Consider the following 18,638-nt stretch of genomic DNA (forward strand, 5'->3'; position numbering starts at 1 on the left):
AATAGCATCAAGAATAATAAAATGCTTAGGGATTAATTTAGCCAGTAAGTCCAAAGACCTGACAATGAACACTACAAAATATTCTGAAAGGAATTAAAGAAGATAGCAATAAAAGGAAAAATATCCATGGCTCATGGATTAGAAGACATAATATTGTGAAAATGTCCATCCTACCAAGAGTAATCTAGAGATTCAATGTAATTCCTATCAAAATCCTATGGCATTTTTGAGCAAAAATAAAAAAAATATTAAAATTCATATTGAAATCTCAAGGGACCCTGAATGGCCAAAACCATCTTGAAAAAGAAGAACAAAGGTGGCAGGCTCACACTTCCTGATTTAAAAATGTATTACAAAGCTACAATAAACCATAAAGCTTTGTAGTGAAATTAAGACAGGCACAGAGAATGACGGAACAAAATTGAGAGCCCAGAAATAAACCTTATAGAGCATTTGGTCAAATGATCTTCAACATAGGTGTCAAGACCATGCAATGAGCAAAGGATGGTCTCTTCAACAAATGATGCTGGGAAAACTGGATAGCTGCATGCAAAAGAATGAAACTGGACCATTACTTTACACCAAATACAAACATGAACTCAAATTGGACTAAAGATCTAAATGTAAGACCTAAAAGTATAAAACTCCTAGAAGAAAAAGTAGAGGGAAAGTTTCATGGCACTGGATTTGGCAATCATTTCTTGGGTATGATACCAAAAGCATAAGCAACAAATGCTGACAAACGGGACAATATCAAAGCTAAAACAAAGTGGAAGGACAAACAGTGAAAAGACAACAAAGTGGAAACACAACCTACAGAACAGGAGAGAAAATTTACAAATCACACATCTGATAAGTGGTTAATATCCAGAATATATAAAGAACTACAAACTCAACAACAAAAAAGCAAATAATCTGATTAAAAATTAGGAAAATTTCAACATTCTTCCAAAGATGGTAAGCAAATGGCCAACAAGCATATAAAAAGATGCTCAACATCACTCATCATTAGAGAAACACAAATAAAAACTATAATGAAATACCAGCTCACACTTACTAGGAGGGCTGCTATCAAAATAACAGAAATAATAAGTATAGGCAATGACGTGGAGAAACCTCTCACCCTTATGGTGAGAATGTAAAATGGTGCTGCCACTATAAGACACATTAAAGACTTTCCTCAAAAAAATTAAAAATAAAATTATCATGGTGAAAAATAAATAACACAAAATAATCATAAGATCCAGCAATCCTATTTCTGGATATATACCTAAAAGAACAGAAAGCATTATCTCCAACAGATATTTGTATGCCTAGGTTCACTCCAGCACTGTTTACAATAGCCAATAGGTAGAAGTAACCCAAATACCCACTAGCGGATGAATGGATAAATAAAGTATGATATATACGTATATTATAATATTATCTAGCCTTAAAAAAGAAGGCAATCCCGTCACATGCTACAACATGAATGAAACTTGAGGACATTATGTTAACTGAAGTAAGCCAGCCACAAAGATAAATACTATATGATTCTACTTATATGAGGTATCTAAAGTAGTCAAACTCACAAAAACAGAAAGTCAAATGGTGACTGCCAGGAGCTAGGAGGAGAGAAAACTGGAAGTTGTTGTTCATTGGATATACAGTTAAGTTTTGCAAGATAAAAAAAATTCTAGAGACCTGTTGCACAATACTATGAATATAGTTAATACCACTGATATTCACTTAAAAATAGTTTAGATGGGGCAGCCTGGGTGGCTCGGTGGTTTGGCGCCACCTTTGGCCTGGGGTGTGATCCTGGAGACCTGGGATCAAGTTCCATGTCGGGCTCCCTGCATGGAGCCTGTTTCTCCCTCTGCCTGTGTCTCTGCCTCTCTTTCTCTCTCTCTCTCTCTCTCTGTCTCTCGTGGATAAATAAATAAAATATTAAAAAATAGTTTAGGTGATAATCTTTTTGTATATTTTACCACAATTAATTTTTTTTGAATAATCAAAGAATGTAAATACGAAAAGGCCAAGTTGATTTTATTAAAATGTCAAATCTGATGATGGCAAAAATACCATTAAAAACAAGTGAAAGACTTGGAAAAGAAAATATATAATTACAAATGATGGGTATATAGAATATTTAAAGAACTACAGAAACCAGTAATATCAGGAAAAACCTGCAACACTGAGAAAACACAGAAACCTAAATGTATCTCGACAGGAGAATGGATAAGTAAACTGGATAATTTATTTAAAAGAATATTATACAGGAGATAAAATTAATGAAACATTCATATTTATCAACTTGGATACATTAAAAAATAAGTCAAATAAAATACTTTTGCATATGATATACCACTTATGTACATTTTAGGAACATAAGCTAACACTAATATAGTTTATGGATATATACCTATGAAGTAGAGGTACTAAAATAAAATAAAATTCAACCCACCATCTACTCTTTGCCTGCACTTGTTAAGCTAAATGTGGCTGGAGTAAAACAAAGAATCCAGTTGACCAATTTCATTTTAAATCCATGACCATGACCCTCAAAGCGGGCATTTAATGCTGCCCAGCAAACACACTGATTACCTAACCCATTCACTCTCCATGGATGTGGCTGCTTATTTTATATCTTCTTCTTTCTCCTCAAACTCCAATGTCTTCTTTTCCTTCCTCACTTTCAGTGAAAACATAGAAGCAATAAAAAACGAAACCAAAACAAAACAAAAAACCTTCTATCACTCCCACTACCGCTTCCTGACAGTCACATGCATCTGGGTCCTCCAACTGACCCTTCTTTCTTCCTAAAGATGCACTGACCAAGCCATTAGCTAAGGATGACCTCCCCACTTGTGCACTGAGTTTACTCCTCCCAAGGTCAGCGTTCCAGCAATCTTCCCTCTTCTCTTCTATCATTATTATATTGACCCCTACACTTCCTCTCTAGGAATGTGTCAACAAGCATATGACATCTGTCATTTCTCCCACCTTAAAATCAAAAGGCTTCCCTGAACCCCACTTCAAATCCTCTGCTATTCTCCCCAACACAATTTCACTATTCCTTTTTACAGAAAACCCAAAGAGTTGCCTTTAGTTGCAGAGGACAATACATCTCTATTCCCAGTCTCTTTCTCCTGAGATTTAAATTGAGCTAATGCTCAATCTCTAGTCCTCATCTTATTTGACCTAACAAGAGTATCTGACATGGTTGATCATGTTCATCCTAGAAACATTTCTTCACTTGGCTTCTAAGACAACACACTTGCCTATTTTTTCCTCAGCTTGCCACTCCCTTTTCCCCCCGGTCTCCTTTGCTGGCACCTCCTCCTCTTTTTACTTGGAGTAGCCCGGGGTTCAGAGCTTTGTCCCTTTTTCTTTTCTATCTGTACTTACTGTGTTGATATTCTCCTCCATTTTCACAATTTTAAATATTACCTCTATACTGGCAAATTCCAAATTTACATCTCTAGATGAGACTTCTCCCTCAAACTGCAGACTCAGATCTCCTCCTGTCTACCGGACATCTCTGTAAGTCTAATTAATAGTCATCTCAAACTCAAGCTGCTCAGATGCACTCTTCTACCTACCCGAAATCTTTTTTTCCATCAGAAGCCCACCCCATGTTAGTTGATAGCAACGTCATCCTTTCAGCCACCCTGGCCAAAACCCTTAGGGCTCCCTTGATTCCTCTTGCTCTCTCACACCCCACATCCAAATCATCAAGAAATTTCATTATCTCTAATGTCAAAATATATCTAAAATCTTGCAACTTATTACAACTTACTCTGCCACCCCATGGTCTAAAGCATTACTATTTCTTGCTAGGATTAGTATAACAGTTTCCTAACTGGTCTCCATGTCTCTAGACATGTCCCACTATAAGAATATCATGCTTGGCAAACAGAATTACTCTTCTAAAATAAGTCAGATCATCTCATTTCTCTACTCAAAACTCTCCAGTGGCCCCCATTTCACTAGAAGAAGCCACAGTCCTTACAACAGTCTTCAGTGCCTTGCATGATCTGTACAATCCTTCATCCATAGGACCACCCACGCCTGCGCCTTTACTTCCTGGTACTCTGAGCCTCACTCACTCTAAACACTTACACTGTAATCCTTATTGTTCCACACACAGCCCGGGTATATTCCCACCCTGATCTTTCACACCAGCTGATCTCTGCCTAGATATCTCTTCCCTAAGATACCGATATGGCTCACACTCTCACTTCTTTCACGTCTCTACTAAATGGTCACTTTCTCAGCAAAACCATTCCTGAATCTGATTTAAAAGTGCAATTTTTTCAGGCACCTGGGTGGCTCAGTGGGTTAAGGGTGAACTCTTGACTTTGGCTCAGGTCATGATCTCAGGGTTGTGAGGTTGAACGCTGTGTCAGGCTCTGCACTGGGCATGGAACCTGCTTAAGATTCTCTTCCTCTGCCCTTTTACCCCATCTCTCTTAAAAAAAAAAAAAAAAGTGCAACCTTTTCTCACCCTAATACTCCCTATTTCTCTTTGTCTTCTTGTAACTTACCATTATCTGACATATTTCATACATATCTTACTTATTTACTAGCTATTGGCTGCCTCTCTGTCTAGAGGAGAGATTTTTAACTATTTTGTTCATTATTAGATTGCAACACCAGACAGAACAGTGCCTGGATGGATCACAGCAGACACATTAAATTGATATTTGCAAAAAAAAAAAAAATTGATATTTGCCAAATGAGTGGGGGGAAATGCAAAATGTTTACAATTGCATATGTGAATAGTGGGTGCGCAGATTTTGTTATATAGCATTTTTTATATTTTTATTATGCTTAAATATTTCATAACAAAAAATGTAAAAAGAAATTGGAAGATATAAACACTTATTAATCATATTTATGTAATGTCAGTTAATATTTCAGAATATTTTTTGCTAAATTCCCCTTAAGGGTTTGAAAGTCTCTGACACTTAGGCTTGGGTCTTAAGTAATTTTTCACTTTTTCTTGGAAAATAGATAAAAAATGATCTATTTTCAGATTAATACATTCTACATTAATATAGAATGTGACTGCTAAATATAATTTTCAAGTAAATAAAAATGATATGCTTTTAACCTGATCTGAACAAATGGAATATATAATAGAAGTTTCTTTGAAAACAGTCTCCACTCAAAAGTTGTCCTTGCTTGCCCTGTGATGACATTTACATTAAACCTGCTCACTGAACTTGTACATTGAACCTGCCTTAAAATAAGAAAGAGCATTACAATAAATCTTACTAGAGCTAATAATTTCTACCATAAGAAAGGTTATAAAGGAAACCTGTGAGGCAGACAACTTGAGGGCAAAGCCCTGCTGTCTCCCTCCCCTCCACCTGCCCAAATGTGAGGGATCTGCTCTGATACCTCGCAGAAGAACTTTACAAAAAAATGGCTGAAACTAATGTGCTACCATCTCTATATTGCATAATACTGCTTGAGTAGAAGAAAAATTGAGGCAATGGAAAAATGTTCTGACTGCTCTCTGGGTCTCCTGTTTTCCCAACACTTCCATCTTAACATTTACCCTAAAATAACTAAAACTATCCAAAGTCACTGGTTTGGTGAATGACTGGTAGGATTTATTTACAGAGAAATAATTACATTCCTTAGAAGCATATGCAAATGAAAAGAATTGTGAACATATGTCACAAGTCAATCAAGAAGGGGACAAAAGTAATAAAAAGCTGCCTTAGAGAGTAATCTGATTCCTAAAGCAAACATGCTCTTAATGGATCTTGAGCCTCACCCAGGTATCTTGAGATATGTATGTCACAATAGCAGAATACTGCAGATAATATTATTAACGAGGCATTTATTAAAGAGAGGCATAATTTAAAACTTTCCTATAAATCAGAAAAGAGAGAGTAACTTAAGATTCTCATTTGTATATTTTAGTTTTGCTCACAGTAATCTAAAATTTAAACAGTATGTCTACAAGCAGAAACTGATATTTACTGCTTCACACTTTAGAACATACTTTCACGAGCATCAACTTATTGTGTGATACAATGATTCTATACATTAGATACGACAGCTATTATTTTACAGATGAAGAAACTAAGACTGAGAATGGATAATGACTACGTGGCTTGCCCGATGTTACACAAAGTGGAGAAATGAAAAAGATCCTCTTCCTTCAGTACATGTTCTATCCACTATATACAAAGGCCACTAAAATATTCCAAAAATTAATTAATGAATAATATCATCTTAGCTAAGCAAAAGTATTTTTCTATTTTCTGAAAACAGAAAATAGTCTCTAATCCATAGGCTTTTCCTTTAAAGTATAGCTCCCAAGATAATATGTTATATTAGTTTAGCTACTTCTATCTTAAATGCTGGGGACATTATTTTTCTAGTTTTAGTTAGCTATATGTAGACTCACATTAATAATCTGTTGTGATATTTTTAAGTGTTCAATGTGAAATTACGAAAAGACAGGATGCATATACCATATGTAAGTACACAGTAACTAATAGGACATTAATGTATCGTTTTGACATTATTTGTTAATAAACAGGTAAAAACAGACATTATCTTTAAGTCTTCAATGTTAAAATTATATACCCAATATCTAGCAGACTGACTCATAGTAGGAACTCAACAAACGTTTGCTGAATTATACTCTCAAGATTATCTTAAGAAGGACACAGACTAGCCTGCAAATAGTGATAAATGTCTTCTTTGATTCTCAGAATCTCAAGGGATTTATCAATTCTATGACCGAGAAAAGAACATATCAAAAGTATTCAAACTTGTAAAGTGTTCATTATCATATAAAAGATTTTAAAGTTATCTAAAATAAATAAATTTTATACTGTATACAACCTAGTTTAGCAAACTATAATCTAGAAATAATTATATGACTATTTGACAAACACCTCTAGAATATACAGGCTCATTAGGGCAAGGAATTTGTTATGTTCATCACTGTATTTCTAGGGTCTAGGATAATACCTGACACATAGTACTCAAATAATATTTGCTCAATTATTAAGTTAATGAATACACACAAAAATGAATATTACACCATGAGCAGAAACTTTTAACTATTTTAAAAGCATATGTATTTTATACTAAGTAGATTCCTAAAAATTCAATAGAAATACATTTCCCAGACCAAATGAGGCCAGAATTTATAACACACAAAACTGCAACACACTAAAAGAGAAGAAGATTTGGGTAGGGGAGGATTAGTTCAGTTTTGAAAATGTTGAGCTCAAGGAGTCTATGAGAGCATCAAATGGAAATACACTACAAGGATCTTTGGACCTGGAGCCCAGAAGAGAGGTTGAGGTTGCCGTACATATCCTAAATATGTACGGGACCAGCATAGAGAGACAGAGAGAGTAGAGCATAAACAGAGAAGAGTACTTAGTACTGAACTGTGAGGAACCCTTGGGTAGAAGAGGAAGAGCCTGCAAAAGACAGTGATAGAAAAGTAGGAAAACCGGGGAGTGTGGTGTCATAGGAGCCAAGGCAGGAGGCAATATCCAGTTCAACATTACAAGGTGGTCAAGTAAGAAAGGACTAAAAAGCACCTAAAACTGAGGTCAATAGTAACCTTGACAAGACTTATAGTCCATCAGTAGGCATGCAAGCCAAACTGGACTAGATGAAGGAGTGAGTGACATGTGCGTAAGTAAAGAGTGTGTGTAGACAGATACTGACAGAGAACAAAAGCACAAGAGCTGGAAGGGAGTATAGAATTCTGAGAGAGATTCTGTTTATTAGTCAGTCAGTCTGTCCATCCATCCATCTCTCCATCTTTAAAATTTTAAGAAAGGAGAGACGAGGCTTAAATGGTGACAAAAGGGTCCAAAAGGAAGAGGAAGAAGAGAGAGGTCAGCTGGAGCTAGGGCTATAGAATCTTTCTATAAACACTGGGAACCAAGGAGGAGACTCCTTATACTAGAGTTTAAACTGAAAACCAAGGAGATAGAATAGGGATAGACAAAAAAGAAATGCATTCCAGGAAAGACAGTATTTTTGATATAAGTGAGTCAGGGAGGCATGTGAAACCAAAAAGGAATGCTAGCTAATCAAAACGAATATTTTTAAGGTAGAAAGAGTCTAGGCAGGGAAACTTGCTGAATAGGTGCTGGGTGGAATTAGGGGAGCAAAGGACCACTAGATCCCACTGTAGGGTTCTCAGAGAAGGGTAGTCACCACCCTAGCCCTGAGAGTGAAACCTGAAGCCTAGTGTGATAGTATGTCCTCTATGGGAAGATGAAGAATGAGCTGGTGGTCTGAGGGGAAGACATGAAAGTGGAAAGCTTAATGACACAGTCACTAACACATAACTATATTAAATACAGTTGGGTTGTATTCAGGGAATAATAAGAAAATCTATAAATTATTTCTCCACTTCAGATTGAATCCCAATATTTCATTTTTTAAAAAGATTTTACTTATGTATTTAGTTGAGAGAGTAGGGAGAGGGGCAGAGGGAGAGGCAGAGAATCTCAAACAGACTCTGTGCTGAGAAAGGGGCCTGATGTGGGGATTGAGCTCATGACCCTGAGATCATGACCTGAGCCAAATCAAGAAGAGCTGAGTGCTTAACCGACTGAGCCACGCAGGTGCCCCCACCACTCAATATTTCATTTTTGTACCTACACAACTGTTTAAAACCTATGGCATCCAACTAAAACTCTCTTTGCTCTCTTACTGAGGAGCTGTTGACACGTTAACAGAACACAGAAGTCTCTCCTGTGAGGAGGGATCTAGCTGATTTAGTTGCACAGCATTTCTGATTAATTTGTATTTCTGTATTAAAACTCAGCATCTCTAATCCGTGTCTGATTTTCGTTTATTTTTGCTGTTTCCCAGGGCCAAAGTCTGCCAAATGATCAGCCGCATGTACCCATAACCACAGGAGTCACTAAGTGATTCCTTTCATTGGTGTCTTACCAGGACCTTGCCTAATGTTCAGTATGGAGAAGGTGCTCAACAAATACTGATGGAGTGAATAAGCAAATGCATGAATGGTTCCATGGAGAGAGAACATGATCACCAAATCTCTCTACGCAGGCATGCTTTACATGCCAAGGATCCCTTGGCCATCTGTTGAAGCCCACAGACTCCTCCTCAGAATAATGCTTTTAAATATGTAGTATGACAGCGGAAACTATAATCACATTGGAATACAGACACAAGAAGTAATTACACTGAAATACAGTGACATCAAAACAGAAAAAGAAATCATGACATCATCACAAAACGGTTCTACAGCATGTGCTGGGCTTGTCAAGTCACAGACCTCTCTGTAGAAAGATCTGGCTGGGCTAGTTCCCTGGTGACACCAGCACCTGACAGCATCTGCAGAGTTTTTGTTCTCAGTTTCACAGAGAGGAATCCTCCAAACTCCTGTCTAGGAAGTCATGTCCTCAGAGTGAAGAGACAGAAAGAGGCCTGGGGAGTTCCATGGCTCACTGTGCCATTTTGCACCTGAACCACCAGTTTCCTTGTTTTGTCCTCACCTTCAGTCCACTGCCCCTGAATCCAGTCTTTCTATTCAACCCTCTGTCTTCCCTGAAGGTAAGGAAAGCACAGTTGCCTAGGTGAACCAGATATGTGGCAGATCTGAGGGGGCTGTTTCTTATACAGACTTTTGACCGTATAACCTATGCTCCTACTTTGAAGAACACCTGGTACTGCCAGTTCCTGACCCTTTCTGGGGGCCATAAGTACAAATTAGCTTGCTTTGAAGTTTCTCATGTTACTAGCTTAGGATTCAGCTGTGACAAGGGATGCTATATTGGTTACCACTAATATTCCTGCTGTCCATCCTCCAAAATGTGGTTCCTATTTTCTTCATTCTCTTTTGAGTACATGCCTATTTTACTCCCTTACTTTTGTGTAGGGGGTTTAAAGAGGAAGCAACAGTAAACATATTTAATCTGTCACATTTTACTGAAGCTGCCATGAAAAGTTCTACAAAGGAGAAAAAGTTTTAAAAATCAGACTTTGAAGTAAATTCCTCAAAAATTCATCTCTTTTATGATTTTTCTGTCACAGATAATCAGTATAATTATAACCAGAACTTTATGAAGGCAGATACCATTTCCATCTTCTTCATCATCGCATTAGCCAGTACCTAGTATGGTAGAGGCTGTTGATAAATATTTATTGAACAAGTGAGCTGAATGAATATGGATATGATAAAAAATGGGATCTCTAGTTGTATAATTTCAGCACTTATGGAATTCACCTAGGACTGCTTTGGCAATACTGCAAAAAGCAAACAATCAGAAACAGACACACCCCATGTGGAACTCAAGAATGATGTGTTTTACAACCACAGAGTCCTTCACTACAAAAATTCCACTGGAATTCTGTATTCTATACCAATAATTTCTTAGATAAGAATGAGTTGGCATGCAAATTTACCTTGTATTTTGCATAGCCAGTAGTATAAAAACATAATTTTTATCACAACTGCTATGTAAGTATTTAACTAGAACTAGTAGATGTACATTTTTAAGTCATTAAATGTACCTGTAACAGTAAACAAATACTAACAATACTTAAAATCCAAAGTCTTCCATGTTTAAAATCTGCACATTACCTATTACATTTTAATTCATATAAACAAAAAAGCAAGGTTATTAAAAAAGTTGGTCTAGTAGATCCTTGTCATTTTTATCAAGTGAATTCAAAGGACCATCAGAACATACTACTTTGTAAATACAATTGAAACTCTATGTCCTTTGTTTTGTAATTTTCTATTGGTTACCAACTAAACCATAATCCTCCTCAAGGGTCCAAAGGATTATTTAAATTTTTCAGTTATATTTTATAGGGAAAGTTAAATGCATAGTTTTGTTTTAAACTAGAGAATTCTGATATAGCCATCAAAGGTTTCCTGTAATTCCAACAAGATGATAATTTTAAGCTAAAAATCTTTACAGTCATTCATGTCAAGATGTTCCTCTAGGCAAACTTGTACAAAAATCCATAATCCATATGGTACTACCCTGATAAATGCTTACTCTATAACTAATTTTTTTATCATTGTTTACATTCTGTTACTAACTTCAAATTAAAATATAATACTCACTTCTTCAGCCACAAACTCCTTACTCAGACCAAAATCTGTCAGCACCACGTGGCCATTAGAATCAAGGAGAATGTTCTCAAGCTTAATGTCACGGTATATAATTCCCAACTGTAAAAACAAACAAATACGCATTTTCAAATAATAATTTCCAAAAAATGAATTAGGAGTCTTTATCTACCTTAAAATCAAACCAAAAAATGGATTTTCCTGCTCAGGATGCTGCAAGGGCTCTTAGTCACTGGCTAGGGCCAATGTGAATTCCTCCATCTCCGGGTTCATCTGCTGGGCTCCCTGGACCTCTCCTATCATGTCTTTCTTCTCTGTGTAATGAAGATCTCCTCCCACTAGACCAGCTTCCATGGGGTCTCTCTGTGGACTACTGTTAACTCTGTTTTTCCTGTTCTATCTTTTGGATGGATGTATCACTGCAGATGATCTTTTTCAGGTACTGCTAGCCAATTCATGTCCATCACATCCTAAAGGATTCAGAGAGCTTTCTAACTAGATCCCCCACTAGTCATCTATTTGTTTTTATTCCTTCACTTATCTAAAAAAAACATTTTACTCACCTAAAAATAACTGATATTTTCTAGGTATTTCCTGCTTGTCTCAATATAACCATACCCTAACTCTGTTTTTCAATTTTTATGCATTTTTCTAGTATCTTGTACAGTGCCAAATAGATAATTAATAAAGACTCGTTGAACAATAGGCTCCTAAACACAAAGGGTGAAGATCATAGGTTAATTTTGGTTGATCATTAGTTCTAAATAAGTGAAATAAGTCAATTGGATAGTACTTATATATCCTTCCCTTTTGTTTGCATGTAAGTTCTATAATAAAACACTTCAGCTATTTCTTGAGCTAAATAAATCTATACACAAGTCATACAAGAAGTTCTTGATATATGTGCATTGCACATTTCATGTTATGTCAGCCTGAATTAAATGTTTTTAAACTTAGAAACACTGCTTTCCACAACACTTAGTATATGAAAAAGCAGATTCTTAATAACTTCTTAAAATTGAAACAACAAATTACACAAGGAAAAATGCTAGGCAATTTTCCTCCCAGAACTTCAGTGTTCTATAAGAAAGGATGACATCTGCAATCTATTGAACAGACATCTGACTTGAAGCCTCATAAGCATCTAACAACAAGTGCAACTTCTTCTTCTTCTTTTTTTTTTTTTAAAGAAACTCTTTGGAAGCAATTTTAGAAATAAATCATTTACTATCTGCTTTACCTCATCACTTCCAAGTAAACTTCCATTTTTGTCTCTTCTTGGGAAACTCAATGTTAGCAGCTGTATCAAGGTTAATATTACTGGCTTCATGTTGTATCTCTTTGTACTTATCTTTTTAGGGTAGTAAGATTAAGAAAACTTAGCTGAAGTCTGATTTGCTATATTATTTTCACTCCATATCCATCACATGTATACCCAGTATTCATCATGTTCTCTACTTCTGTGGTTCTGATCACCCTCTTTTAATAATAACAGATGTTCACAGATTTTCCTTTAATAAACAGTATTAGTGGAATTAAAGCTTTCACACACACACAAAATGAGTTTACTAGCTTACCCATCGGAGCTTTGTATTTGTTTTGTTTTTACTCTGGTATTTATGGTGATTTCCACCGTCATTTTTATATTATAAAAACTTACAATTAAGATCCCTAAGCATAAAACTCAAAGATCTTTTCAGCCCATTCCTGGGCTTAATTTGGTTCACATATGAAGATGTCCTAACTACTTTATACCCCACAGAGATACTCACAGGCAAAAGCTGACCACGACCTGACAACTACCAAAAGGGATGGGTGTCTGTCCCCTCACAGCAGGCTTTGGTCAGCTCCCTTCTGGTTCCTCTGTCCCTTTTCTCCATCACCCAGCCCCGCCCCCCACACCCACCAGGCCTCTTCTCTTTCCCTCCTGTTTGTATACATTTCCACCCACTTCCCTTCAGATTCCTCCTCTGACTCCCAGCCCCCGCCTGCCGAGTCCTGGCTCTGCTCTGTGGACTAGATCTCCCCTGTTCCTGACCCCTTCCTTCCGTGCTCGTATCTTCTCGCCATCTTTTCTTACAGCCCCTCCTGTCCATGGCCTCCATCTTGCCATTCCAGTCTCTCTGCCCCTTTAAAAACCTCCTCCTTGCCTTTTCCCTTCATCTCTCTCTACCCTGTCTCTGCTCCATAATCACCACTTTAGTCTCTGTTCATTTCTAATCCAGTGAAGGATCTGAATTCTCAACAATGAACAGGGGCTCCATGACGTACTTGTCTCATCCTAACATAGACACTCGGTTGTGCTGGTCTCCAAAGTATGTGGTCTCACATACTTTGATGAAAATTACTTGAGTGCATTCTATTTCTAAGGGAATACACACACGCCTTGTCACACAGTGACTGCTTTTGTCATAACGTGTTATAACGCTTCCTTATTAAAAGTTCAAAAAACTTTGTTCAAAATTTCCTGGATCAAGATTAATAGTACGTGAAAGACTATATATATTTTTAAGTTCAAACTGATTTTAATAGAGTTCAAACAGCATCACAGACATGAATTCCACTTAGTTTTTAGCAACTGAGCTCCTGCTACATGAGGCAGTAGAGGAGAAGGAGGGAGAGGGCGCAAGGGAGCACCTAGAGGACAAAGCAATCACCAAGGCAAACCAGAGTGGGAGAGTGGGGTAGCTGGGAGCTGGCAGGCACTTCTGTCAAGGAACTCATATTCTCCAACCTAATCAAGAATCATGCCCTGCAGACACAGAGGCAGAGTCTGCAGTGCAGTAAATCACAATTAAGGAAACATATATTATGACTTGTAGTTTCATTTAAAAGTTATCATAAAAGTGAAAAGTTTTTATTCTAATGATACTTTGTAATAAGCATTAGGATTTTTCATGAACAAAACCAAAAAACTGCCAGGTTCTATCTCTTTCATCTGTATCACAGGAACTACAAAAAAATTAGGAGATTTTTAAAAAGGGAACTATAGAATTGAGAAAATTGGCAACAGCGTGTAAGTATGCTTTCACAATCTCCACTAAGACAGTGATGTTTAAAACATTAGCTCTTTTAGCTCATTACCTCAATTAACAGATTTTTCAAAAAAAGAACTCCCAAAGATTGAGCATCTTACCTTGTGGAGATGTTCGAGGGCAAGCACGATCTCTCCAACATAGATCCGCACCTCGTGCTCTGTGAAACGCTCTCTTTGAGAAAGATGAGTAAAAAGTTCTCCACCATTTATATAATCTAAAAATGAAATATATTTTTTCTTTCTTTGACTTGTATTCATAAACTTAAGGTAGTATTCCCTTTTAATCATTTTGGATTAACCAGAAGGCACTGATTTTAATATATTATTTTTGCACAATTGTTTGTGTATAGTATACAGTCTCATCTAGAACATATTACTAAATTTACATAGTAATACACTTGCATAAGATAATGACTACCCTAAGTCGCAATCAAGTGGATTTGCCTAGAGTACTGCCATTAAAACTATTACATGCATCTGCATATATTTAAATGTTTTCCCAAATGTAGTGTATCAGAAACTTCTGCCATCGCTGCATAATACTTAACTTGCTGTGGAGTACCAAAACATTAGCCACTGTAATAACTAAGATAAAAAATGAACAGAACGAAACAAAACACAAAAATCCCAGCTTTTCCTTTCTAATAGCTGCCAGGCACTATTTCTAAGCAGGCCTCATTTTCTAGAATTTTCTATGTACCCTTTCAAAAATGTCTATTAGGTAGCAGGTACCCTTCATGCAGCCGAAAAGTAAAAGTGATGCAATGTGGCTGAGTCAAACACCTGAAACTAAAATATTCCCATTTCCCTCTCAATTTGACCTATTTATCCCAAAAGGAATAATGAAATGAAAGACAAAACAGGCTACAGTGAGGAGTGCCTGAGTGGCTCAGTCAGTTGAGTGTTGGATTCTTGGTGAGCTCAGGTCATGAACTCAAAGTCGAGGGACTGAGCCCTGAGTTGGGCTCCATGCTCAACAGGGAGTCTGCCTGGGATTCTCTCTCTCCCTCTCCTCCTCCCCACTCTCGCTTTTGTGTGGGTGCTCTTTCTCAAATAAATAGATTTAAAAAGAAAAAAAGAACCCAGGCTGCAGTGAGAAATTCCTAAGTGAGCTGAAAAAACAGTAATAAAAGCAATAACAGAACTGTGTTCGTTATTAGCTCTGATAAGACATTTATTGATGAACTGATAGTAGTTTAGTCAGAAACTCTGCGACCTTAAAACACACATTTATGTGTAAGAATGCAGACTTTGAAAACAGTCACAGATGTAGTTTAAAGCTTTCCTCCTAAAAACTTGAAAAGCATGTATCCCAAGTATATTTGTTTGTCAAGTTCAGCACAGTTTGAAAAATGAACAAAGCAAAATCTTCATAAACTTGCAAATTTGTTTCATCTTGTCTGTTTAAATTCCAAAAAGCAGATGCAACAGAATGAAAGAACTCTAATAGCTGGTTGCTTTGCAATGTATTTTATGAAGCGCATGCCAGTAAAAAGCACTGCCCTTCTCAGGCTTCTGTATTTTGCTAAGAGGTTTTAATTATATCTTAACACAAAGCTAATTATTAAAAAGGTGTAAAGGAACACAGCATTCCTGCCAACTAACAATGAATTTTTTCTACCTTTAACTACTTATTTGCTTAAATCTAATGCTGATGTTTATGCATAAGTGGTTTCCACGGTTAGTCATGACACAGAAATAGACACCCACAGGTCAGCTGACCCACTGACAAACTCCTACCCACCCTTGTACGTCCTACACAATTTTCTCATCCTCGATAACCACTCCAGCGGAGGTGATCACTTCCCTTTTTGTTAGCTGCTGTACTTATTAAAGACTTCAACCACTGCAATTATTCTGCTGTATTGAAAATGTTTATTTGTGCAGTGGCTTTTTCTGCTCTACTCTAAGCTTTTTAAAGTCTGAATCGATGTATTCACCTCCACAAACACAGCACCCACATACAGTAAGCACTCAATAGATATATTATTAATTAAATAAAAATTCTTTACAGTGGAATTAATATTAAGTAGACTGAAAGAAAATCACTCTGAAATTCAAAGGCAAGTGTATTGTAAAAAAGAATCCCATGTACTCCTCTCTTTAAGGCACCTGGATATTGTCCACAGGACCTGGATTACACAATGGTTTCACTGTGTCCTGCCTTGAGCAAATGAAGTCTCTCAGCCGTAGTTTTTTATCCCTACAATGGGAATAGTAACTAGTGAGGATTACAGTTGCTTGGAACATAGACAGTGGTTTACTTTCCATTTGCTGGGAAGACTGAGAAAAAGTAACTACAAATCTAAGAAAACAAACCTAAACCAACATCAAGTAACCTACTTCCTACTTTTAGAACAGACCAAGAGCCAAAGGTGAAGACCTGGCTTCCAATAAGACAAACATGTTTCATTTGTAGGTATGTGGCTGCACATTTCACGAGGTCAACAGCCACCTCCAGCCAGGGCAGGGGCCCAGGTATTCACAGCTGTAAAGCAGATACAGAAGCTACTAAAGGGCTATAACAGCAGGAGCTGTGGTTTACCTGACACATCCTGATAGGGCAGGTACTCTACATCAGTGGCTGGGATATGACGTCAGTCGGAATGTCTACAAGGTAAGCATTTGGTACTCTCAGTCATTATAATTTTAGTTGTCCTGTTAAGTGTCTAGTGGTATCTCATTATGGTTTTAATTTGTATTTTCCTGACTAATGATATTTAGCATCTTTCCATGGCTTGTTAGACATTTTTGTATCTTCTTTAGTGAAGTGTCAAAGTTGTTTTTTTTTTTTTGCCTCTTTTCATTTTCTTTTTTATGTGAAATAAAATTCACATGTCATGAAATTCACTCATCTGACATGTAAAAATCAATGGTTTTTAGTATATTCAGAGTTATGGCAACTATCACCACATTGAATTTTAAAACACGCTCAACCACTCCACCCTACTAGAAATCCCAATTTATCTGTTTTTTCTTTAATTGTTTGTGCTTTTGATAGCATATTTAAGAAACCACTGCCAAAAAAGAAAGAAAGAAAGAAAGAAAGAAAGAAAGAAAGAAAGAAAGAAAGAAGAAAGAAAGAAAAGAAAAGAAAAGAAAAGAAAAGAAAAGAAAAGAAAAGAAAAAAGAAAAGAAAAGGAAAAGAAAAGAAAAGAAAGAAAACCACTGCCAAACCAAGGTCACAAAGATTTACTTTCGCCTTCCTCTAAGAAAGTTAGAGTTTTAGCTCTTACTTTTCATCTTTGATCAATTTTGAATTAATTCTGTATATCATGTGAGGTATGGGCCCAGTTTCATACAGGCCCATATGAAATTGGCTATCTAGTTGTCCCAATACCATTAATTAAAAAGACTGTTCTTTCCTCATTGGCACCCTTGTTGAAAGATCAATTGACTGTAGAAATTTATTTCTGGACTCTCAGAAGATATATATATATATATATATAATCTTTATTTTAGTCCCACACTTTGATTATTTTAGCTTTGTAGTAAATTTTAAAATTGGCAAGGGTTCAGTCTTCCAAACTTAACTCTTCCTTTTCAAAAGTGTTATATAGCTATTCTAAGGTTCCTTGCCCTTCTCTATGAATTTTAGGATCACTTTGTCAATTTCTACAAAGCAAGAAGCTAGAATTTTGAGAGAGGTTGTGTTGAATCTGTAGATCAGTTTGGGGAGTATTGTCATCTTAATAATATTAAGTCTTCCAACCCGTAAATGTAGGATCTTTTTATTTATTTAGATCTTCTTTCACTTCCTTCAACATTTTGTAGTTTTCAGAGTGTCAGTTTTGCACTTTTTTAATGCTAAATTTATTCCTAAATATTTTACTTTTTTATTGTAAATGGAATTGTTTTTAAAATTTCCTTTTTTAGATTTTTCACCTGCTGCAGGTGTACAGAATTTGCATGTTGGTCATGCCTCCTGCAACTGTGCTGAACTTGTTCATTCATTTGAATAGCTTTGTAGTGGATCCCTTAGGGTTTTCTATTTTAAGGTCATGTCATCTGTAAACACAGGTTTTAGTTTTCCTTTCCAGTGTGAAGGTCTTTTACATTCTTTTCTTGACTAAAATGTTGAATAAAGGGGTGAAAGTGAATAGTCTTGCCTCGTTTCTGATTTTAGGGGGAAAGAAAGCCTCTTGATTTTTAGGCTCCTGACTTTCAGGAAGTTCACTATTCCTACTTTTTTGAGTGTTTTTATCACGAAGGAGTGTTTAATTTTGTCAAATGCTTTTTCTATGTCTACCAAGATGATAATATGGTTTCTGTCCCTTATTTGACTGATAAGGTATTTTAATTGATTTTCAGTTGGCCTTGCATTCCTGGGATGCATTCCCACTTGGCCACGGTATATGATCCTTTTAATTTGTTGCTGGCTTCAGTTTGAGAGTATTTTGTTGAGGAGTTTTGTGTTTTTATTCTTAAGAGATATTGGTCCATAGTTTTCTTGTTTTATCTTGATATTTTTGTTTGGTTTTGGTACTGAGATAATACTGGCCTCGTAAA

General features: G+C 36.4%; 1 protein-coding gene across 4 annotated transcripts in view; it reads right to left on the bottom strand.

Annotated features, from left to right (window-relative positions):
• RPS6KA5 (ribosomal protein S6 kinase A5) overlaps positions 1 to 18,638 on the bottom strand; it is a 170,364-nt gene that overhangs the window by 55,751 nt on the left and 95,975 nt on the right. For 3 of the 4 annotated variants that reach the window (XM_025982535.2, XM_072745577.1, XM_072745576.1), the window contains exons 4-5: positions 14,229 to 14,344; positions 11,087 to 11,194 (exon numbers count right to left, since the gene is read on the bottom strand). The exons of the other annotated variant lie outside the window; for it this stretch is intronic. In XM_025982535.2, coding sequence (XP_025838320.1) covers positions 11,087 to 11,194; positions 14,229 to 14,344 — 224 coding nt within the window. The remainder of the gene's footprint in view (positions 1 to 11,086; positions 11,195 to 14,228; positions 14,345 to 18,638) is intronic. 4 annotated transcript variants of the gene reach the window in all.

The sequence above is a fragment of the Vulpes vulpes genome, unplaced genomic scaffold (genome assembly GCF_048418805.1).
Source record: "Vulpes vulpes isolate BD-2025 unplaced genomic scaffold, VulVul3 u000000644, whole genome shotgun sequence".
Classification (NCBI taxonomy): Eukaryota; Metazoa; Chordata; class Mammalia; order Carnivora; family Canidae; genus Vulpes; species Vulpes vulpes.